This window comes from Excalfactoria chinensis, chromosome 5 (assembly GCF_039878825.1).
Source record: "Excalfactoria chinensis isolate bCotChi1 chromosome 5, bCotChi1.hap2, whole genome shotgun sequence".
Lineage (NCBI taxonomy): Eukaryota > Metazoa > Chordata > Aves > Galliformes > Phasianidae > Excalfactoria > Excalfactoria chinensis.
This window is the reverse complement of record NC_092829.1, coordinates 34,422,823-34,446,330: the sequence shown is the minus strand read 5'-3', so window position 1 is coordinate 34,446,330 and position 23,508 is coordinate 34,422,823. Positions and strand designations below refer to the sequence as shown.

The window sequence follows — 23,508 nt, the reverse complement described above, 5'->3', positions numbered from 1 at the left end:
GTGATGGCATTAGGTAGAAGATACCCTCATGCAATTCCATTTAATATGTATATGAATTCTGGAGATAAAATCTGACAGTTGCTTTAAGTCTTCAGTTATTAACAAGTTCGTTTCCTTCCCCTAGTTCAAGATATGCTGCAGCACTGACTCGTTAGTGATAGTTTTCTGCTTTTGGGTAGGGAATTTGGTTCAGAGCTCAGTGGTAAAAGAAACTTAACCTGTTGCTTACTGGTTTGTTCATAACACCACTGTGCTTCTGCAGGGCCTTACTGGTTCTTGAACTGAGTAGCAATCTTTCTATCGCAGAACACAGCCATGTACTTCCAGAACAGTTACCAGATGCTTTACTTCATTCTATTCAGATCACATCTGCCACCTTCTCTTCCTTTTCTTTTTCTCTAGTTCTATCTACAAAAGCAATTAAATTTCATGCAGTCAATTATCTGACTTACTAAATCCCCCTGCCTACTGCATGTGGCTCATTCTTTCATTGTTTTCAGATTTATTCTCTTTTCTCTATTACATTACTCCCCTTAACAATAAAAGTTGCATTTAGGAGAGAGTAATTGTCACATTAAATGTGACTTTCTTTCTGAGGAATGATGCTAAGTTGGCTTTTTTGGCCTTTTGTCACTTTCCCATTTTACTCAAACTTTTTCAATATTAGGTGTGACTGCCTCAAAAAGTTAACTTTTTTTTTCCTTTTTTTTTTTTTCCTTTTAAAATTAATGAGTACAACTAGCTGCTGTGCCTGACTTCGTCTTTGACCAAAGACTTTTCCTACTCCTAATTGCATAAATACCATTGGATTATTTTTTTTTAAGTGGAGACTTCAGAGAGAAAATTCAGTATCTCAGCCACTTCGAGTCATCATTGATTTTATCCTTAGCCTCGCTGCTAAATAGACCTTTCTTCATTCGAGTACCATTTTCCTCATGTTTATTTTTAGAATGTCCTTTCCCTCTTTGGCAGCACCAGTCCATCCTGCTTCTTTAGAACCTTTTTTCTCTGCAGGTCCATATTAGACTTTCTTTCTCATTTGGTTGTTTGTTCCCTTGGCTTTCCAATAAGATCATCTTTGATCTTCCAGGCTTTGATCCAGTCTATTTGTGGAGTTACTGGTTGTCCCTTACACATGCATTTTTCATCAAGATTGTGGTGATTTGAGCTAGTAAGTGAAACAGCCAACTTTTTCTTCATTTTCTTTCCCTGTTTTAAACCCAGAAGCTGCCCGGTGCTGCAAATGATTTCAACTCTGTGTCTTCAAAAATGTAATTGCAGGAATAATTGTGGAGGTTCGGATTTTCGAGCAGGTTCCACCGCAACACTTTCAGTTGTCTGATTTCAAAACTGCAGAAGATAAAAGCAGAGAAGTTGGTCTGGTGTTGGATCTCATTGAGATTTGACCAAGACAGGGTCCATGGTTCTGGAGTTTGGCAGCTTTGTATGCAATATTCTATTTGAGGGAGGAAAAAAAAATAAAAGAAAAAAAAAGAAAAAAAGCATTTGCTATGCTTGCTGATTGTAAGCACTTATTTTGACATTGATTTCTCCCATTCTAAACACATTCTAAATGTCTTCTTGGTTTGGTCTGTTGGCATAAGATCTACAGAAGTTGACTTCAGAGTTGCTGTCTTTGAATCAAGGTGATTGTTAGTTTCTGCTAAAATTCCAGTGAAAGTTCAAAGACTGACGTGTGAGTTTGGCTCTCCAGACTTGTAGCAGTTTAAGATGTTTAAGGCCTTAGAAGGCTTAAGCAATTTGTACTCCCCTGAAGTCTCCTAACATTGTAATTTGTCTAAGCCACTGGAAGAGCTCATCGATCATAAACAGCTTAAGATATTCTGAGAGTTCAAAGCTTATTCAGAGCATAGTCTGCCTATAATCACTTAAAGCAATTAACAAGGCTTTGGGTTTTGAAGGAATTTAAGCAAGTTATCCATCTTTAGAGCTTGGTTTAAGGTGATACTAAGCTGGATAGTTCTTATTTAGGGAACCTAACAAATTCCAGAATGCAGAGGAACCTTTCAGAGGGTCTCTGCATGCTGTTTCACATGGTTGAAGCCACTTAAGTGATACTGTGGAATACAGGCAAGCTTTTGAGTGAGAAGAAAGTCAGCAAACAATTCTTCTGCCCTGTTTATTCCAGGTTATCTGACCTGCAGGGCATCTTCTTGTGCACATAAGCATCCATTTATTAATAGTGTTAAAACTGCTCCATAGTGCACTATATGATACACAAAGATCTTACCAGCTTTGCAGGAGAAAAATCTTAACTCAAAGTCTTCCTTTCTTTGTGTTTTGTCCATCTGCTTACAGTGTTGTAATAATATGGATATTTTGCACTGTGGCTCCAATATGCCACTCCAAATGAGGGTATGTCTCTTTTAACGTCAGAAGAGTTGATATCTCATTACAATGTGGGTAGCACAGGAGTCAAATACAGAGGATTCCCATTTTTCTGTCAGGAGTGGGTTGTAACTTCTATTTCCTGCTGAGAGTGGCATGAAAAAGCTGTCAGCAAAGCTTGCTTTAAGAAGCAATTGTGGCTTTTTGATGGAGAAATTAGCATGGGCATGTAAGTCTGCAAGAAGACTTTTCTTGTCCTTATTTTCAACAGAGGTATTGCTGTGTAGCTTCATGTCCCTTAAGGGCAATACTTTTAACCATGATATTTGTTCTTAGGTCCAAGATGATCAAACACTAACACTTTCATACAAAACTCTTTCTTTCTGCTCTGTCATTGTCTTGATGCTTAATTTTCATTTATCACTCGTGTCAAAAAACTGATTTCGTAATCTAGGACACTCTTCCCAGGAATTCCTCATGCGTTTTCTGTTGATGCTTCTTACATGATAGTCTGAATCAGAAGAAACCACTCAGTTTGCACCCTTTCTGCTTTGTTAATATCTTTTTCTCTTTGAGGTCTCTAAAAGCTTAACTTGAAGGATAATTTCTGAGCTTAAATGTCACATTTTCACCTGGGGAAGAAGACTATTAGAGATGTGTCTTCTGTAAATCTTACCCACTTTCTCCAGGAACTTGTATTGCATCCACTTTTATTTGTCCCCTGACAGGCAGAACAAACTCATGCATACTCACCCTGTGGAGGCAGGAAGGTATTATAAGGCACTGGTGCCTCCAAATTAATAAGGCTAAGCTCGTTTAAGTGGTGTGAGTTTGAAGGGAGCCTCTTAAAAATCCCAGTATTTAACATTACTGGCAGAGTTTCACAATTGAATAAACTGGGCCAGTCATCTTATATAGTATTCTAAGTTGAGTTGGCATCCTCCCTGAAGCAGGCACGTGGCTACCAGCTGCGCCAAGCTGCTTGCTGTTTTGCTTCTTAGCACCTTTGGCAATTCAACTAAGTATCAGGATGAGTTTTTATATAGTTGCTGCTTTCCATGTAGGTGAAGCTTGCAGAATTCTGGAAAACTAGCAGGCTGTGTGGCTGTAGAGATCCACACACTCAAAATACACCTGCTACTACCTGTAGTGAAGAGATGACCTTTACTGTGCTCTCCTGGATGTGATCAATCGGATAATTTCATATGCTACTTAAGTACCTGTGGTTCTTAAACTGCAGCCCTTTTCTTTTGTGACTTACCTTGTTAGACATTCCTGTGTTCAGTCTCCTGCTCTTCCCTGGCTAATCATACATGGGCTGTGCTCCAAGGCCTTGCTCTGAAGTAGGAGGTGCCAGTGAAGCTTGCCACGTTGATCAAAGGGAACTACTGCCCAGCAGTGCTGTTCCAGGAATCCTGTGATGGTTCCATACAGTTTGCACTGCAGCCAGTTTTCTCTTGGGTCTGCCTCTGCACATCATATGGACAGAAAGCTAAATATTTATGAAGTCGGGTGTTAGAAATGATTGTTTGCCTACCCAGGCGACTGCTGAGAGTGCCAAACTTTGCCTTGTACTGACAATAATGTTGCTTGGATAATCATGAGAGCCAGGGATGGAGCTTGCTGTGCTGATCAGCACATGCTGGTAGAAGAGATAATGAGCTACTGACAAGGATGCATCTGGAATCTGTCCAGGCATTGCATTGCATGGAGTACCACGCACTGATTCCTCATTCCTGAGCCAGAACAATGGATTGCTGTTCCTGACATGGTATCACCTTGCTCTCTGTGACTCCCCCTATATTTGCTTGACATGGTTTGAATGCTGTAAGAGTTAATAAGTTTAAGCAAAGGGAGGAAAGTGCATCATGGTAAACTAAAATCCTTTGTAAACTAAACTGGCTGTTAATGATCTTGAATGGGCAGTATATTAGAGAAAATAGCTTTAAAGACTAACTTAGAGGAAGTGAGCACTGGCAGCATGAAAATCTGATCTTCACCTGGCTCTGTGCTGCAGTGCTTTGCAGTGCAGTATGTCTGTTCCATGTTGGGCTTGCCAGGAGCTTACATGATAGAAATGGGTTTGTACTAGTACTTTTATATGTAGGGAGGGATTGCAGGCAGCAGTGTCATAATCAGAAATTGATTCAATGCTGTAGCAGACATATTTGCTACTGTTGAGTCTTTCCATGTGGCAGCATCTGATGGAGAGAACTTGGCCACTGTTTGTATGTTCTTCAGGAGTGGGGATGACTCAAGTGAAAAGACAGTAAGCAAGTATTATTTCTGCCTTTCTGGACATCTGTAACTTACCTGCAAATGATTTCTTTGTTTTGCCATCTTGATGCTGAGCTTTATTGTTATGGTAGGTTGTCCTATCCTCCTTCTCTTCAACCCCGGATTATGGATATACCAGCTGGGCCATTACCCAAATGTCTGTCAGTCTGTGCTGGCTGCTGCTCCCTCGGTTTACTCTTCAAATACTGTTTAAGACAGTGCTATAAGTAGTGTTTCATCTTTTCTTTCTCGTTACGTGTGAATTCATCGTTAACTTCTAGAGTTTGATTCTAGGTTCTTCAGGGGATTGAATATGAGCTATGTAGCCCAGTGCAGGAGGAGGGGCTGTGTTACTGAAGTTGTCGCCACTTGGTACTTAGCAGGCACCACTTAGAGTCCTTATTCAGCTCTCAGCAAAGCATGCAAGTCTGTGCCCTTCATCTTCTTCAAGCTCGTTAATAACAGGAGCTGGACAGAGGCTTGCTCTGCTGGGAAAGCCTGTCAGAGAGCAGCTCTGCATCTGACAAAGCTAATGGAAATTTCCAGTGAGGGTTTAGAGACAGCCATAAAAAGAAAAAAAAAATAAGAACTTGCCTAAGTGGACTTCACTGTCCATGACTGACACAGTGTGGAGAATTGCAATTTTTCACCCAGAAGCCTTCGGCAACGAATGTCCTCCTTATTGAGTCCACATCCAAGTGGCAACATGCTCCATGCTACACAAAGCTTCTACCTTATGCCTTGGAAAATGTTAAGGGCTTCCAGCATTTCCATGCCTGGAGTTTGATCGAGCAAAAGCTAAACGCTTCCTGAAAAATATTCATTTCTCCAGTGTAAGCTCTTCTGTGAAATGAATAGTCAAGCCTTGATTTGCAAGTCTCCTGGGAAACGTGCTGCAAAAGGCTTGCTAATTTACAAAAATCAAGCAATATTTTGCAAAGGGCGTAAAAAAACCCTTCAGGTTTTCTGCCAAGGGAGACTGCACTGTTTTAAATAGGTGTGGTTAAACCAGTGCAAATCTTTAAGCTTAATTGAAAATGTTTTAAACCAAAGTAATTGTGGATGTCACGTCTTACGTGCTTAAGATGGATTAAGGCACAAATATCTGATCAATTTTCTAATGCAGACAAGGCCAAAAAACTGTCACTTAACCCATAAAATAGTGGCTTTTCCTTGATTAAATATTTGCTAATCGTGAGGTGATGATCTCTGTATAAATTATACTGCCCGGCTGACTCCCTCTAGTAGGTTCAGGCATTTGCTTTCTCCACTGCATATTGATGCATTCTGAAGAATCCTTTGCATAGTCTCCAACAGTCATCCTAAGGCTGTAAGGTGGACACCTTCCTTATAGCCGTGGATTCCACATCAGAGAGATGTACACGTTTGCAAGAGAAAGCAAAGATCATGCAAAAGGCTTTACCCCTAGAAGTCTGTTACAAGATGTGGAGCTGGGAAAGAGCAAGTTGTTTGGTTGGCCCTGGTGGGAGAAAAGTGCTGACAGGTAGCAGTGAGGATGCTTACTGCCCACTGCCTGTTCTGAGCCAGTTTTCTGGCTTTACTGGTAGACATGCTTAGTCCTGGCTAAAAATCCGGGTTAAAGTGGCAGTGAGGATGCTGAATTCCCATCGTGACCAAATCTTGTGACCTCGGCTTAAATGTCAGAGTCAGCAAAGGCAGCTGCAGTACCAGCTGCCACAGGCCTTCCTCCTGCAAAAGGAAAGCAAAGTCCTCTGCTCTCTGGCAGTAAATGAGCAGCTAATAGGTTCTTGGCAGTGAAATATAGTTGATAAATGGCAGCATTTAAAAGTAGCGTGCGAAGTCATGTATTCAGCAGAATGGCTATTGATTTCACTGTCCAGAGAAAGGTGTGAACTGACAGCATGGATTTGAACTGGGATTTCCTATCCAAGAACCTGACTGTACGACAGCGAGCCTCTGCAGAATGGGTGGGAGAACGGACAGCAGCATTTACTCCTGCTTTGTGTGTCAGCATGATGCTGGTATCATGATGCTCCCTTTAGAAGTAAGATGAATCACTCAAATGTGTATGTGTGCTGAGCTTTCTGTGTAGTACAGGCTGTTGGGTGTTTGGGGGAAGGAGAGAAATGCAGGATTGCCAGCTCCTGATTTGCCCTGGGGAAGATTTTGCAATCTTCTGGTTTCTGGAAGTGGAAACTGACAAAAACGAGTGGTTCGCACAGGGTGTAGGTGAGGAATACCAGTCGTGGGTGGCTGTGGGGACCATGCCTGTACTTCAGAAAGCATGAAAGTGTGAAGGGAGAGATAGAAGAGCATGGGTCAGTTTGGCTCTATTGTACCACGGCTGCCAATACTTAGGAGGTTATTTTTTTCTGGAAAATTTCACTACCAAGATAAGAAGTCTTCCTTACCCAGGGAGTTTGTCGCTTTGTAGGCAGCAGAGTGTGACAGTTAGGTTCTGGTGTACAAAGGATGGAACAACCAGAGAGGGACCAGCATGTGTGCAGTGGTAGATTGTCATCTGCCAGTAAACTCTGAAGTCTGTGTAAATCAGCATCTCTGTGTCAGCTGCTTTCATGGGATATAATACAGTGCAGGGCTAGCTTGGAAAAAAGCCTGTAATGATCACTTCTGCAGAACCATGTCTGCTGACCTCATTTTCTACAGCTTTTGCCCTTGGCCCTCACCTGAGATTCTGTCACCCAGCAGCCATGCCCCAGGCCTCCAGTCGGCACAGCTTAGCCACTGCAACACACCTGACCTGCAACATCCTTCCCCCTTCTGAACTGGAGTCTTACTGCAGTTCTGCTGAGACATCTCATTATGGAGGATGTGTGTTTTCATGTATACTCATAAACACTGTATTTACGTTTATGCCTCAGTCATACTCAGCTACCAGCAACTTGTTCTGTATCCTTCTTTCAGACCGGATGAATGCTTTCAGACTACTTGAGGAGTGATGTGTGTCCCTCCCTTCACATGCAGCTCCTTTCTATCTTTGCAGGACTTCCTTCTTTTCCTTTTGCCACAGCATCAGTCCTGTGATTGGAGGCTTACAGAGTGTGACAGATGATCCTTAGGCTTATATCAATGCTCTTTCTGTTATACTGGGCTTGAAATAACTACAGTGTTGTCCATGCTCTTGCACTTTATGTAGGCAGGGCTTCTCAACTGGCTAGATCAAATCCCATAGTCACCTGCTTTGATCCTATAGGAGAAGATGGATGCTCTTAAGTGACTAGAAGGCCTCTTATTTCTGTGTGGTATGGAATAAGTTGGAATTCCGTATTATCTTCTTCCTGTTGAATTGCTGCTGGGCCTCAGAAATTGTAGGAGGTATACTTAGAGCATCCTGGCTACAACAGCTTAGTGTCTTCAGCAGTGCAGTGGTGAATAGCAATACACTGTTGACCTTGCCTGTTCCTGTGAGGTGATTAGCTGGCCCTGGATTTACATATCTTCTTAGACAATGCACTGTGAAACTTTGTTGGAGCGTTGCTGTTTTGCTAAACTTAGTAACATTTGCTGTAAAATACTAGTTTTGGACTTTTCCGGCACAGATATAGTTGATCCAGCACACTCTTTTGTGGAAACTTACCAGAATTTCCTCTGAGTCTGCCCTTGCTCTGCAGTGACTGTCAGTGGGAAAGCTGCATAGGGATTTATTTTTAGGTAGAAAGAATGAGAACCAACAAAGAAACTAATTGTCAAATAGAGAGCAGTGTTTTACTTAGCATTACCTAGAGCAGGAAATGCTGGCAGACACCACAAAGAGAATTGGTCTTTCCATTCCAATTCTTTGTTTAGTCACTTGGAGGTACGGTAACCTGATTTTATACACAGTTGTATGTCTTCATTTCCTGAAAATCTCTCTGCTCGTATTGCTGTGCTTCAGTACTAATATTGAATTGAAATGAATGGGATACTCCACAGCTATCTGGGTAATACAATACTCGGTGTTTGCAAGTGATGATGAACCCCTGTAATGAAAACATGAGCTGAGCTAGACCTGTGTTCTCTGTGGGACAGGAATCAGCACTATCCTCCACGTTGTGGTGATGTAATGCATGCTTGCTGAAACAGTGTCCTGCCATACTAATAACTTTTTCTTTGGTGTTTCAAGGGCCTTAAACTCTGGAGTTGAATACCACTGGGACCAGCAGAATGAGAATGTCTTCACTGTGCATTCCAGCAGCAGGAGCACTGAGCGGCCTGGGTGAGTCTCCTGGACATGGGTTAGAGCAAGCTGACTCTTTCTATTGGCTTCATTACATCTGACAGCATCACTTTTTGCCATGTGTTCCCTTTGTACCAGCAGCTTTAAAAACACAATTTTCATCTCCTTTTACATTATTGTGTTAGGCCACTTGGGATGCTTTCGGAAAGTGAGATGCCCAAAAGTGCTGCTGGAGATAGTGAATTACATGTGTCATCTATTGCCTTGGTAATATCCTTGAGCAAGATATAGGAGGAACATGTGAAGCTTCAATCATCAAAGATGCAATGCTAAGTTAATGGTGCCTTTGGAGGATAACTGAGCAATGTGGTGTTTGTAGAGACAAGTGCAAATCCATTGGGTGGCCTCTGTGAATGATTTTCATCCTTTTGGTTTCTAGTCATGGGACAGTTGTTTCTCATGACTGAACTCTAAAAATAAAGCTAAATCCGTTTAGAGCCCAGTTGGCTTCTTCATCCAGTCTACCTAATGATGCATACATGCATTTAGTTATCCTAAACACAAATATAATAGTGCAGTACCATGCTTTTTCCCCATTGAAAAGTGCTTCTCCTTAAGCTCACCGGTCTCGTCAAGAGTGTTGCAGTCTTGTTTCTGAACCGTGAGCTTCAGGATCCCAAGCAGGTTAAGAGTCGGTGTTTATGCTGTCCTACAGCCTTTGTCTGACTGAAAATGAACAATAAACAGCAGAGATTCTCTGCCTGCCATGAGTGGATATTGCCACTACTTGCATTTTTTTTGACAGTGTATATCAGTCTTGTGTGATGGGCTAAGGAGCAGCCTGAAAGGTGGGAGCTTCATTACCTCTTTAGGGGATTCAAGCATCAGAGACAGAAACACTGCTTGAGAATGAACAAATTCCTGAGAGAGGGTAAGAGAAGCAAGGCAGATTTCAAAAACTTACAAAAGAATTTGACTGTGAACGAGGCAGTCTTTCCTAGAAACTCTTTACCATTCCCAGCACTTACAGCCAGAGGTCAGTTTTGGAAAGAGCATCCAAGCATTACCAATATTCAGCTTTTGTAGCTGAATACACTTCAACTGTTCTTCTCTGGGAAGCTAATGAGCCTTGAGGCGGTTCCTGTTATTTGCTTTGGAGAACAGAGAATTTCTCTTGTCTGACTGGAACAAGCAGAAATGCCTGCCAGAGTGCATTCATGTGTGATGCTGACAAACTAGGGGGTCCAGATGAGGGAAAGGATACAGGCTGTACCCTCAGGAGCAGAAACTGTCCTGCTGCAGAGGGAGGTGGTATGTGTGTTTATGGTCCTGCGCTGAATTTGTGTTGCCAACTGAACTCAGTGACCCCGAGAGCGAATAGTTCTGCAGGCTGTGGTACTGCAGGGATACATATTTAAGCCTGTCAGACACACTGCTTCTGTGGAAGGGTGAGTAGACTGAAAGACACTCTTAGCCTAAAACTCAAGAGACCAGCTAGCTGAGGCTGGAAAGATGTGTCTGTGCTTAAGTGCAGATAACCATTCACTCCAGTCCCAAACTATGCAGTGGCTGGAAGCTGCCTGGTTGGAGTGGAGACTGGAAGAGGCTCAGGTAGATGCTTCCATCTTGCTGGGATATTTTACCTCCAATGCTTATGATCATATTTGTTTTTCTCTCTTTTCAGAACCAGCAGAGCCACGTGGAGGACAGATAGGGACATGGGCCTGATGAATGCCATAGGCCTACAACCCCGAAATCCCCCCACTTCTGTGACTTCACAGGGTACCCAGACCTTGGCGCCTCAGCTGCAGAATGCCGAGACTCAGACAGAGAGGGAGGTACAGGAGCAGGAATCCACCTCTGCAGGGACTGGGGAAGGTGAGGAGCTTATTTATTTGCCAGAACTTATCTGCTGGGTGAGGAGTTTCCATATAGATTCCATATCCCATGACGCATTTTTTACACTTCTGGATCTCTTCAGCAAAGATTTCTCCAGCATGATTTACCTGTAGCCAGGCCAAGATGATCATGGCAGCTTGTCCACATGAATAGAAAAGTCTTTTTCATATGCTTTCACAGGGTAAAATCAGCTGTACAAAGACACAGTGATCTCAAGAAAAGCCAATTGTACTGGCATCACTCCTCACAAATACTCTGTGCTGTAACCATCAGTAGGGCTGCAGACTGCTGAGGATCATCAATTGGTCCTTCAACCTCTGCACCTGAAACCCATGCAAGCTTCACAAGCTCAGCCTTGAAATACAAAATAACATACTTTAAATTAATTCTCACAAAGGCAGATATGAGTGTTCTCCTTAGTCTGATTAATGAAAGCTGTGATGAATGTCCAGCTCAGCTACTGGAAAACATCTCTAATGTTTCCCAGTGTGGGAGAAATTATCAGCATATAAAGAGCTTTGAGCAGCTGATGTGCAGTTCCTTTATGATAACAAATCACTGATAATTTGAAACCATAGTAATTTTGTCCAGGCTTCCTGTCTCTGTACTGAACTGTAGCACTTGGGTCCAACTCTGAAAGCTTGGTGTTGGACTGTGTGTATGTGGGAAAGGCAGAGAAAATTAAAGGGGCAATTTTGAAAGTTCATGACAGTCCATCTGACTGTGCAGAGCAGCCCCATGACATCCGTATCTGTATGCTTTGTGGTCTGACATTGTGGAAGATGCCTTTTGGCATGCAACTCTTTCACAGTTCCCACTCTGCAGCATCCAGCATGTGTGATACAATTTTGTGTTTCACTGATACTGGCTCTTCTGCTTAATGTTAGATTGCAGATTCCTGATCTGTGTTGCTTCCTATCTGCTAATCTCAGCAGAACTAGGATTAACTTCTCTAGAACATTAATGCAGTTGAGGACATGTGAATTCAACTGGAACACAGAATGTCTGGACAAATGTTGAGCTTATGGGAACTGTTGCTTCCACTGAATGTGGTGTGCAGACAGAGAACAGGGCACAGCGTGCAGCAGCTCTGGGAGCTTCTTGCATCAGGGCAGTGATGGCTGATGTTGCAGGTGTGGGGACCTCTCTCTGCTCTGTTAAAAGAGAACTTCTATATTTCCTCCCTCTGTTGCTGTTCTGCAATCACCTACAGGTTTCTCTTCTTCATTTTTTATAACCTTTCCATTTTCAGATCTGGAGCATGGCTTGTAACTAGACAGTGAGGTGGGGAAGAGATATCCCTTACTGGTGTTGTGGGCAGAGTTTCTCTGTAATGGAGTGAAACGTAGAGCATTCAGAAGAAAAGGAGTGTAAGGTAGCAAGCCAAGGGCAGAGACTTGTAGTCTGTCTCTTGCTTGAAAGAAGAGCAACAGTTTCCACATCTGGTGTGAACTCTGACTGGAACTGTGTGCCCTTACACAAGTGGCTTTGCCTGCATAATGGGCTGTCCATCCTCCTGTCTGGTATACAGGTTCCCAGAACAAAGGAATTACTCCCAGTGTGGACCTGTGCTCTGGTGACGATTCCGGTGTTCATGCTTTGTAGTTGATCAGTTCTTCTGCAAGTTGCAAAATACATGTATAGCTTGAGTCCCGCTGATCTCGCTGTGGCATTAAGGTTACTGTTATTCTAGCATCGTAAACTCATATTCTCCCAGTGCATTCAAGCAGGTTAGACTGGGTGCTATGCTGCTTTTCTGATGGTTAAATTTGCCCATTGTATCTGCCATAACTATTTGTCTGTGGAAAGGCAAACAAGGTTTCCTGTAATCAGTATCTTGATGTCAGGGACATCCAAAGAAGGGCATGGGGAGGGAAAGTGTACCATAGTACCACTAACATAGTATGTAACCTAAGGCAAAATATTAATCGTCTACCAAATGGGAATAAATCTTCCCATACAGCACACAAGGGGCTGTGAAGATTAATTAGTGTTTTGTATGGGGCTTTGAAGATGTAAATCACTGTGTAAGGGCTTAGCAAGTATTATCAACAGCAAAATGGGTAAATCAGATGTGATTCTGAGTAAAGTAAAGGAACGTTTTATCTATCACCTCGTCACAAGAAAAGAAAAAAAGAAAACAAAATAAAAATCCCTGAACGTCTCCCCAGAAAAATTAAAACAGAATAGTGCTACCCCCAGGAGTGAGCTTCTGTCCTGTGTCGTGTGAGCTCTGCTGCTGTGGGGAATTCTGGATCACAGCATTTCTTGCAGATGTGTGCTTACTGTACAAAGAAAAAAAAGTATGCAGAATTGCATCAGAAATCTAATTAAGCTCTGTGGTGGTATAAATAGTTTCCTTTTCTCATGCAAAGCTCTGCGGGGACTTTGCTGTTCTGATTATCTTTCTACCTCCTTTGGAGGAATGAGTATATGATGACTTCATTAGAAGCGGATCCCTCTTATGTCTGTATGGTTTTGTTATACAGCAGTTGATAGCTGCCTTGTGAGCTCTGCTCACCAGCCACACATGAACCAAGATAAGATACATTTAGGAAAAAAACTAGGAGAGGTACTGAGAAATGCCTAGAACAGTGTTTCAGCTGTCTCCTGCTTTCTTTTAAGCTGACAGACGTAGTGGAAATTGTGGTAGAGTTGTAACTTGGAGGCATTCTTAATTAAACACAATCTTTTGGGGCATGATGTAAACATTTACACTTGCAAATGGGCACAATGAGGAAAGGCTCTGTATTCAACTGGCATATGAAATCGCACTCAAAAATCAGCAAGATTCTTTATGAGTGTTAATGACCTCTGTTTAACCTTTAGAAAATGTAATTCCCAGTCCAGATTGTGTCAAGCTGTGGCTGACACTTGTTCAGGCTGCTGGATGTGTGAAGAGCGGTGTGAGCGATGTTGGCTGCCAGCAGGGGAAGAGGTACTGCAGGAAACCTGTCTGGTTATGTGCCCATGCTATCTCTGGCTGCATGTTGGTACATTTTCAAGTTAATCCAGTGATTATGTCCAGTGCAGATGAAACTTTTCTGGTATAAACAGATCATCCTGAGGATGCCTAAGCAGCACTTAGGAGCACAGTCAGTGTGCCTAGCTGTGATGTAATACATTTAATCTGAGACATTAGGAACACGTGCTGAGGGACTGCATGGGCAGGAATACCCTGATAGCAGCTGCGCCTCACGTGTGCTATGAAGAAACATACCATTTTGCATTAGCTGAACACGTTCCTGCAATGCTGTTGTCATATGTGATGTGACTTCTTGTGATCAGTGTGGGAACCGGGACACCAGGGCTCTATTTACAGATCTGCCTTTCATTCTCCAGGCAGAAACGTGGGCAGGTCCCTTAACCTTTCATCTGCCTGCCCATCTGTAAAATGTACCGTGTCCTATAGAGCTGCAGATCTGTACAGTGTGTCACGCGCCCGACAGAACAGCAAAGTTCACTTTCTCTTTAAAGCCCTCTGAAAAATGCTCCCTGAAAAAAATCATCTTCAGGTACTGTGCAAGCCTTTACAGTGCTAAGTACTTCAAGTACCTGACTCTCTTGGGATTAAATTATAGAGCAATTTTTAAACTCTAATGAGAAAAATAAGTTTCACTCTTCCAATCACCAAGGTAAGTTATTGTTAAGAAATTGGTTATGAGTCAAAGCAGCTGTGCCTTTTCTGTTCGAATTAGCCACCTCAGACAGGGAGTGTGAGCCTGCTTCTGAGCGGGCTGGGGAGGAAAGTAACTGGTAGTGTTTCTTCTGGCACTAGGGGAGATGCTGTTATTCATAGCTGGTTAGGCAGAGCTGTGACCCTCCCCTTCCTCCCCTTCTACAATACATGAATTAATTTTAAAATGCTTTTATTTTTATCTTTGAGCATCTGAATTAGTGGGTCAGCTCACACCTCAGAGCTCTTGTTCCATGTACTCTGAAGACTTAGGTAACTCTGCAGTACTAACACTTAGTGCTAATTTTACAGCTTTGTTTGCAGGCATAGCTAGCTACTGCTTGAGTTTAGAAAGAGAAAAGCTGAAAATAGGAAAAATTGAAGAGGGATATCACTGTATTGCACAGCAACAGATGAGTCCGACTGCCTTCGTGGGCTTTGTTCTATCGGGTGTTGCATTCTCCATGTCCGTTTGTAAATAAGTTGTACACCCTGTGTTTATGTCAGATTCCACTTCCTTTAAGAGCAGAAATACTCTGTATACCCACCTACGTTGACAGATTGCCAAGCATTTTGCCTTTGTAGTCTTCTGTAACAAATTCATCCTACTGGAGTAGTGTGGTAGAGGGCTTCAGCAGCCAAATGCATTAGCTCAGGAGTATCCTTGTCACCCAGAGTGACTGAAATGCTGTGGCCCTTGGGATAATTACTCTCAGGAGTGATTTTCAGTGTGTATTTGTGGGATTGATGGGGGTTTGGAACTCTGAAAATGTCACTTTGGGTAAGAAAAGGTTTTTCTTACTACTTTGAGTAGAAAAGGTTTGTGGGAATAGCTTATTACTGGAAGGGAATGGAGTATTGCTTCTCTGTACTGTCAGGCACAGAATACGTATGTCTTTATCCAGAAGTGGATGGACCCTTTTGGGATTACTTCCTGCCTTGTGATGGATTCTGACCCAGGAACAGCTGAGGTAGAAAACAAGTTTCCAGGTCTTACACCTACCTGCTCCACACACTGTCTGTTTCCGGAACCAGTTGGCTCAGTTTTCTGAATTTTGTCTTCAGTACTCTGGGTGTTTTTTCCTTTATCCTTAGCATAAAGGATCTTACAGGACTTGGAAGATCAGAATGTAGCTTTGAGCATAAAATAAGAGGAATTGCCTTCTCTGGATGGAGAATAAGATATGCAGTCATGTGGCTTATTGCTCCTGCAGGACCTCAGGTTATGCTTAAAACCCTTGGTATATGAAAAAGGTGTCACCAGAACAGGATTTCTCTCTGTCCAGTTTTTATTCAGCTGTTGGGTAAGTAATGGAGCTTGACCACTACATCAAGCTGAAATTTCTGGTAACCTCAGGTTTGGGTTCAGGGCACTTGTTGTTTTGGGTAAGTGCCCAGGTATGTAGCCTGAATGTCCACTAAATGGAAGTTAGCTTATTTCACTTGCACGGAGAACTAGTGTGGTCTGCCTTGGCAGCATGGTGAAGAACATGTGTGGGAGTCACCAGACAGTAGAAATAGGCTGTTATGTGAATCTGTGCTGTTGTTCAGCACAAGGCACGCTGCTCGGGAAGCTTTGCTCTGATCCAGTCAGCTGAAATTGAAACCTGAGGAGAGTGAGAAGGGGGGAGGACAACTCCCTAACTCCCAGAGTAGAGGTGCTTCTTGGCCACTTGAATGGTAAAGCTGACTTCTGGCATTTGATAATCTGTCTTTCTGGCATTTCCAGCACATCTGTGTCTCAGTCCTTGTAGTCTGAGGACTTCTGACCTTCCAATTCCTACTATGGCATCAGCCTCTGAGCAGGCATGTGCCTTAACTGGCAGTTCAGCTATAACATGTAGTAATTAAGGGGATGGGAATAGCAGGAGATGCTGCGGTGTGCGCTGTGTGCATGGACTCCTCTTGTGAAGCATATGTTTGTAATGTTAAGGAGCATCGGCTGGGGACCCAGGCTGATACACAGTTCCAGCACTCCTGCATGGGCCAGCTTATAGCAGGCGATCTGTCAAGAGCACAGTACCTGCTGTTCCAGGGCTTGTGTAGGTAGGGTGGGCTGGCACTCCTCTCAACCAGGTTGCACATCTTGGCTTTCTCGAGCTTCCTGTCTGGCCTGACCAGATGGTTGGTAATGAAGTGCTTATGACTGTGTCCCCAGAAGGAAGCAGCAGCGACTGAATTCAAAACCATGCTTCTCAAACCTTCCACTTAACTCTTGCTCAAGACTGATGTTCCAATATTACCTGGCATTCATGTCTTTCACACCGAAGTTTCCAGTCCTTCCAATCCTTCCTTATTCTTTTCTTGGTCTTGCTTGTGCTGGTCAATCTGGTTCCTAGCTCATACATCAACCGCATCCTGGACAGGATTTCTTTGCTTGCAGCTATTGGCCGTGCTCTGCACAGTCAGTGTTCTTGCACAATCCTCTGGGCTCTGCTTCAAATTCTCATGTGATTACTGGTGTCTCCACGGTCTCACTAATGCCCTAATCAAGGAGCTATGTAATTGTTGTATGTATGGTTGATATAGCAGGCTTGCTACGTTCCTAGCAGAAAAGGACTTATTCTGCTTGTGAGAATTAAGCTTACCCTTAATATCTGCTGTGTTTCTACAGCAGGGCAGTATGTCAGCAGGCTTGCTTGAAGAAATTAGGCATACTCTGTGGTGGAGGAAGTCAATGGTATTTGATGCAAATACCACTGAGACAGAGAATAAAAGGAGTAAGCTGTCACCGACTGACTGCATAAATGTTAACAGCTTTAACTATCTTGTTTTTTCCACAAAAATTAACATCTACAGCAGCATGGTGTTTTGTGTGCTGAATATTCCAGCTCCCATACTGGAGACACGATCTCTATCCCACAGTCCCAGGTGTTTTGTCTTCCTAGTCAGCGTGGCATTTTGGTTTTTGTTGTGTTTTAACTTCAGCCTACATCTTAGCCTTGTTGACATTTGTGTTGATTTCTTCGGTGCCAGGAGAGCCCATGGTTTTCTCCTCCTCTAATCAGCACTGTGATAGCTTCATGGAGCTGGGAGTGAGATTTATCTCTTTAATAAGAATCGTCAGGATCCCACTGTGGAATGATTCTGGTAGTTTATGATTACAGATTGTTTTCCCCAGACGGTCTGGTTAAGGTTTGTAGCAAAAGGAGAATGGTGAAAAACAGAACTGGGCTTGAATGTTCCTGCCGTGGGGTTTAATCTACATGGGCTGTTTGTCTGAGAGATTTTCTTTTTCAGAGGTGATCTTCAGCAGCCAAGGCATTTGACAGTGGTTCCCTCAGAGCTCACTACAACCAGATTATGAGGGGAAGTTTGAGGGAGAGTAAACAGAGACCTTAAGAGATGTTCCTCGAAAAGATATATGTTGAGGAGAGCAGGAACCTACACATTGGACTTCTTGACAGAGGGCACTGCATTTGTTTGGCATTTGAAGGAAAGTTACAGAAATGAAATACTGGGCTTCCACTGGAGCAAAGCCTGTCTTCTGTCCCAGCACACGTGCCCTGTTATTCAGTGACATTGTGCATGCGTTTTCTTGGTGTTTTAGTCTGCCTGGTGCACCAAAGTTGCTTTTGCTCTCTCTTTGCAGGTGAAGGTCCAGAATATGGAGCCGGTGGGGAGGATGCCCTGAGCAGGATACAAAGGCTGATGGCAGAAGGTGGCATGACTGCTGTGGTGCAGCGGGAGCAGAGCACCACCATGGCGTCCATGGGTGGCTTTGGCAACAACATCATAGTGAGTCACCGGATCCACCGCAGCTCTCAGACTGGTGCGGAGTCCACTGGAGCTGAGGGCACATCAGCACATCAGTCCACCTCACAGCAGCTGGCATCTGAGCTGGAGGGACGGATCCTTTCAGAGTCTATGCAGCTGTCAGAGCACGGCCTGAGCCCGCGGACATCTTCTGGCGGGAGTGAAGGACGAGGCACCGGTGATCTGGACCTGCCGGAGCAGGCCCAGCCCTCCATGGACACTGAGGGACCAATCGAATACAGTGACCTAACTAATAATAACCATCTTCCTGACAGTACCAACTTCTATAGTAATGACAGCACCAGTGGGGAGTCGCGGAACAGGTAGAAATGAGTTGTGTGTTGGTGCTACCCTTGTACTGCTCAGCAGAGACCTGTACCTCACAGCTGGCCAGAAGCTGGAAGAGTAGGGACATGTGGCTCCAACAGGATGTTGGTAGTTCAGAGGGTTTCTATGTCCTGGGTGAGTGGCAATGGATAAGAACTGCGAGGAAGCCATGGGCAAGGAAGCATAGTATCTTAACTTCCAACATTCCCACTGCTGAATAAGAACAGGAATATAAACAATACTGGCTGCACCCCATGCAGATTTTGAAGTCGTGTGGGATCCACTGAGCTCAACCCTGCAATTTGGTCAGTGTCATTCTTTGTAATGCTTCTTCCCTTTCCTTTTTCCTGCCCTTTTATGCATAGGGGCTGATCAGCAGAGTGAAGGGAAATGGGCCTGAGCATCCTTCCGGAGACTGGCAGCCCTCCTGTGCAAACCTGGGCGTGATGCTCCAGCGCTGTTGCTGGAGCAGAGGAGTCTTCCAGGACACAGTCCTGTGCTGTGGTCTTTTCTGGGAAGAGCTAGGATTCATCAAAACCTTCATGGCTCGGGAACTGCTTACACGTGGGGATCTTTCCTTCTTAGAAATTAGGTTAGTACTTGCCAGGAACCTAAGCAGAGCTGCTATGTAGATGAATAGAGGGACAGGGGCTACTGCTCTCCAGTCAGGATGCAGTTCATAAGTTGTGCCAACATTTAACATGGGTGAGCCATCCCAGTGGTTACATGGTGCCAGGACTGAGCTGCACCTCCTTGGCAGGGGGCAGGAAATGTCTTTGAGCTCTAGGCCAGGGTGTGAGGTATGGGTCTGTGATGTAAGGTGTTGCATGTGAAATCTTGACCTTGTACATGTAGTTTCTAGTGGAGAAATCAAGGCTCTGATATTCTGTTTTTAGTCTCAAATGTGATTTTCCTTTTCGTTTGTAACTCTCCATCCCTAGCAGGTTTGTGGAAGAAGGACAGGGAGAGTGTGAGTGCTAACGAGGGAAACACCAAAGATCAATGTCATTAAAATATGACAAACCCTTGCTTGACCTACTGTCTTCATTTGTGTGATGGATGTCTGTGGGATCAACTTCGGGAGATAGGTACATCCAGCTCAGAATCTCAAGGTAGCTTACAAACGTCTGACAATGGTCATTCCCTTTCCGGAAGGATAGCAGGCTCAGAGTTGGAGTGGAAGGTTTTCAACTATGGAGCAGAGGGAAGGAATAGAGAATCTCAATTGCAAGTTGCCTTTCAACCAGTCTGGGGATGAGCAGGCACTTCTGCATTTCCTATCATTCAGGTACTGCAACAGAGAGAAAGGGGAGCATTTCTCCTGTCCTGCTCAAAATGGTACATAACAGCTCTGTCCATCTTAGGCAAGCAGAGGGGGATCTGTCTTGCTGACCTCTTGAAGCAGAAAAGAGATCCAGTGTCTGGCTGTCCTGGATAAAGGAATGCACGCTCCAGCATCTGTTACCACTGTCTGCACTGAGGGATGCTTCCTCTGCCATCAGATCACCTGCCAGCAGCTGCTGTGCTTCTGCTCTGCTCCTCTAGACTCTGCACTGCAAAGATGTTACAATAAATAAGGCTGTCATTAGGCAGCACTCAGGCTCCCAGTCAGAAGAGTCTGTTAGAGAACATTAAGCAAATCTTCTCTTAAATCACAGCCTGGAAATGAACCTTAAATCAAATCAGCTGCTGCCAGGCCTCATTGCAGAGTGTTAATGAGACTCTAAAGCCTGCCCTGAGCCAACCACATCCCTGATCTGACAGGAGAGCAGCCTGAAAAACGGGATTCCCTTGTGTGATGAGGAAGGCTTCATGCATCTGTATAGCCTCAGTGTTGGGTGACCTGAGGATGTGCCGACACTGGGAGCCGGAGGAGCTGTGTCTCAGCTGAGGACTCGAGCAGACAGGGTGGCACAGGTCTGGGCAGAGCTGTTTACTGCTCTGCTTGAAAACAAAAACAGAGCCTGGAAAAAACCGCTTCTGCTTCAGCTCAGTCTGGCATCTCCTGTTCCCTCTCCTTGGCTGGTTTCTGGAAGACTCTTCAGACCCATTCTCAGTGGATGTGTTGCAAAGTATTTACACATGTCCATTTCTGTAACCAGAGCCAAACTACCTATGGAAAAATTTCCATCGTGGTTGCAAAAAGGTTTTCTGAGCTGTGTTGCTCTAGCAAGAGATTCTCAAAGTCCTGGTGCCACGGAGAGCTGCTCTGTGCAGGGCCCAGAGCTGTTCTGCTGGGAGCTGCCACTTGGTCAGGACCTGTCCCTGTTGAGGTGCTGGCAGAGCGGCAGTGAACTCCAGTGGGAGCTGCAGCAAACTGCAGCCGTTCCACTTGGCGTCAACTTGGGACGCTTCTGAAGTTCCAAAGCAGCTGCTTGTTTGAGGGCTCATGGGGAAAGCCCACAGATGAGGTAAGGCTGAGAGGCCTGATCAGAGCAGGCAGCTTTGGTGTTCCTCTTAACTGGCTCTCTAACCTTGGGCCAAAGTGTAGTGACAGCTGTGGCCTGATCTCTGTGCTTGTACAAGCTGTAAGTAGGAATGGAGAGAGTAGGCTTACTCCTCAGATGCTGCCTTGGATGTGCTTTAGAGGCATCTTGCTATATGGCCACAAAACTAGCAGGTGCTCTTGAACCTTGCGTGTGAAATGCATATTTTATTTTTGGAGTGCAGTCCTAGAATGTGCCAAGCGCAGCTCCCCTCCCTTGCCTTGAACTCCTTAGTCCAAGAGCTGGAGGTTGGTTAGAGCAAGGCTGAGCTAAACTCTGGCGTGGGCCTTTGGCCATCCCACAGTCTGCCCAGCTGCCTGAGGTGCAGAGTACTGTGCAGCGCAGGTTGTGGGATTGCAGCGGTGTTGTGAGGCTCCTTCCTAAAAAGCCTGCAGCTTATCTGCTTGCTGCAGCGTGATAACGCAGCACGGAGGCAAGCACCCTGCCAGGAGCGAGGTGGAAATTCAACACGAGCTGCCTGAGGAAACCAAGCTGGAGCCACGCGTGTTTGCTGGCCCAATTTAGGAGGCAAAATGAGAGCTTTGCTGCTTAGGAGCAGGAAATAATCTTAAAAACCAAAAGCTTTTCTCAGCCTTAGCTTGTCAGGAGTCTTTTAATGTGCTAACAAAATCCTGGGGAAAGGAGGAATGCAGTGCTGAGAATTTTATTTAGCTTTCAAAAGGGTTTTGATGAAGTCCCTCACAAGAGGCTATTAAAGAAAGTGAGTCACCTCCAGGGTGAGGGGTAAAGTCCGCCTGGAGACGAAAACTGAGGTGGGAATGGGAGGTGAAGTAAGAGCCAGTTCTTGGTGTGGAAGGAGGTTAATGGTGGGTTGGCCAGGCTCCGTAGGAGCTAGGGTTCTCTAAACACCCTAATGAGCTAGAAGAGCAGGGGAACAGCTGAAGTCCCAATGTTATTTAGGTTAGCAAGGAAAAGAGAGAGAAGGAGCCAGAAGCCTGGAGCCCTGGAATTGTTGGTTGGAGCTGCTGTGCTGGAAGGGGGCTTTTGTGTCAATCCTTCACAGCACTTCCCTGTGTAGGCACTGCTGCAGCCCATGAGTGCTCCAGCACCAGGCTTAGCAGGCAGCCCTGCGCAGCAGTTGGTGGGGTGATGGGCACAGCCGACTGCTGGGAGCCTTCCCCTCCTTTGGTGGCAGTGGTTGGTGGTGCCCCTTCCCCCACATGTTAAGGCACAGAGCCACTCCTCACAGCTTTTCTCATCCACAGACTTAGGGAGGCCAGCAGCAGGTGGGACTCCTTCCAAAAACAAGTGGATTGCTGCTGCCAGCCTTTTAGGCAGAAGTGCAGTTTGCTGGGCAGCAGCAGCCCTCTCTGCTCCCTCCCCATCTGTCAGAGAAGCCACTTTCCACCAGGAAAAGGCAAATTAATTGAAATGTTCAGCATGTGAGGTGTCTGCCCCTAATTGGGATCTTGGTGTGCAGCACAATGTGACGCTGCTGCCAGCCCTGCAAGGGGCTCAGAACACAGCAGGGGACAACCTCCCCCTTCCAGCTGCTGCCCTCAGCCATCCCCAGCCCCGTCATGGCAGCACCCCTTCTCTCAGCCCCTGGAGCAGAGACCTCTGCCCGCTGCCACGGTGTGCTGGGCACCCTCCAGAGTGCGCAGGGATTTGTTTCACTGCCACATCCTGAGCGGAAGCCTTTCATCTGCTCCTGCCTTGGGTGGGGAGCTGTGGGTGATGGGGCCAGCAGGAGCGCATGGTGTTGCCACTGGGAGAGATGGCTGGACTCTGGAGCTGCAGGACCTGCTGCTTTCTCAGGTTAGTGCTGAAACCAGAGAGACATTCATGTTGAAGGTTGCAGCCCTGCTCCATCACCTCACTGAGCCCCTCGAACTTCCCTCTGCTCCCAGATTCACAAAGCAGTGGCACCTGGAGAACACTGGAGGCTCTGAGTGCTCCTCCAGGACAGGCACTGCCACCATGTGGCAGGGCAGCTGTAATGGGCAGTTAGTTTTTTCTGACCACTTCAGTCCCAGATGGGCTCAGTGAGGGCCCGTGTGGGCTGATGGAGATAGACCGGCAGCTGGCAGCAAGGCTAGCTCTGAGGCATATAAATGCAAAGGCTGTGAGGGGTTGTGCTGGTCTGTTTGCCTGCTGCAAAAGTTCCTGAGAACTAATCACCTACATCAAGCCCAACGCTAATTAAAGCAATTACTTAAGGAGGAAGTGAGGCTGGGCCTGCTGCTTTGCTGTAGGTGCTAAGTGCATCTCCAGAGCAACAGCATTTGGGCTTCAGGGGGACACAAGCTGGGGGTTTGGGCAGTGCTGGGCTGCGGGAGCCCCGAGGGGCCTCAGGCATGGGTTTGCTGCAGGGGTGTTGAGGAAGGCTGAACCTGTGGCATTCTCATGATGGGATTTCAGCTCTGGCTGACAAAGGTGGCTGCGTTGGCATAATACGCTTATGCTCCTGTGAGATATTTGACATGATGCATCGTGACAGCCCCATCAGAAACTAGCCCTGCGCAGTGCTCGGTGGGCTCAATGCAGACAAGTGCACGGCATGTGCTGGGGATGTGGAATGTAGGTTGTGGCCCTGAGACAAGGCCAGGGCGGCAGGC

General features: G+C 45.2%; 1 protein-coding gene across 2 annotated transcripts in view; it reads left to right on the top strand.

Annotated features, from left to right (window-relative positions):
* AMBRA1 (autophagy and beclin 1 regulator 1) overlaps positions 1-19,475 on the top strand; it is a 123,592-nt gene extending 104,117 nt beyond the window's left edge. For both annotated transcript variants that reach the window (XM_072338664.1, XM_072338663.1), the window contains exons 16-18: positions 8,732-8,824; positions 10,470-10,663; positions 17,953-19,475. In XM_072338664.1, coding sequence (XP_072194765.1) covers positions 8,732-8,824; positions 10,470-10,663; positions 17,953-18,443 — 778 coding nt within the window. In that variant the 3' untranslated portion in view covers positions 18,444-19,475. The remainder of the gene's footprint in view (positions 1-8,731; positions 8,825-10,469; positions 10,664-17,952) is intronic.
* The last annotated feature ends 4,033 nt before the right edge of the window (positions 19,476-23,508 follow it).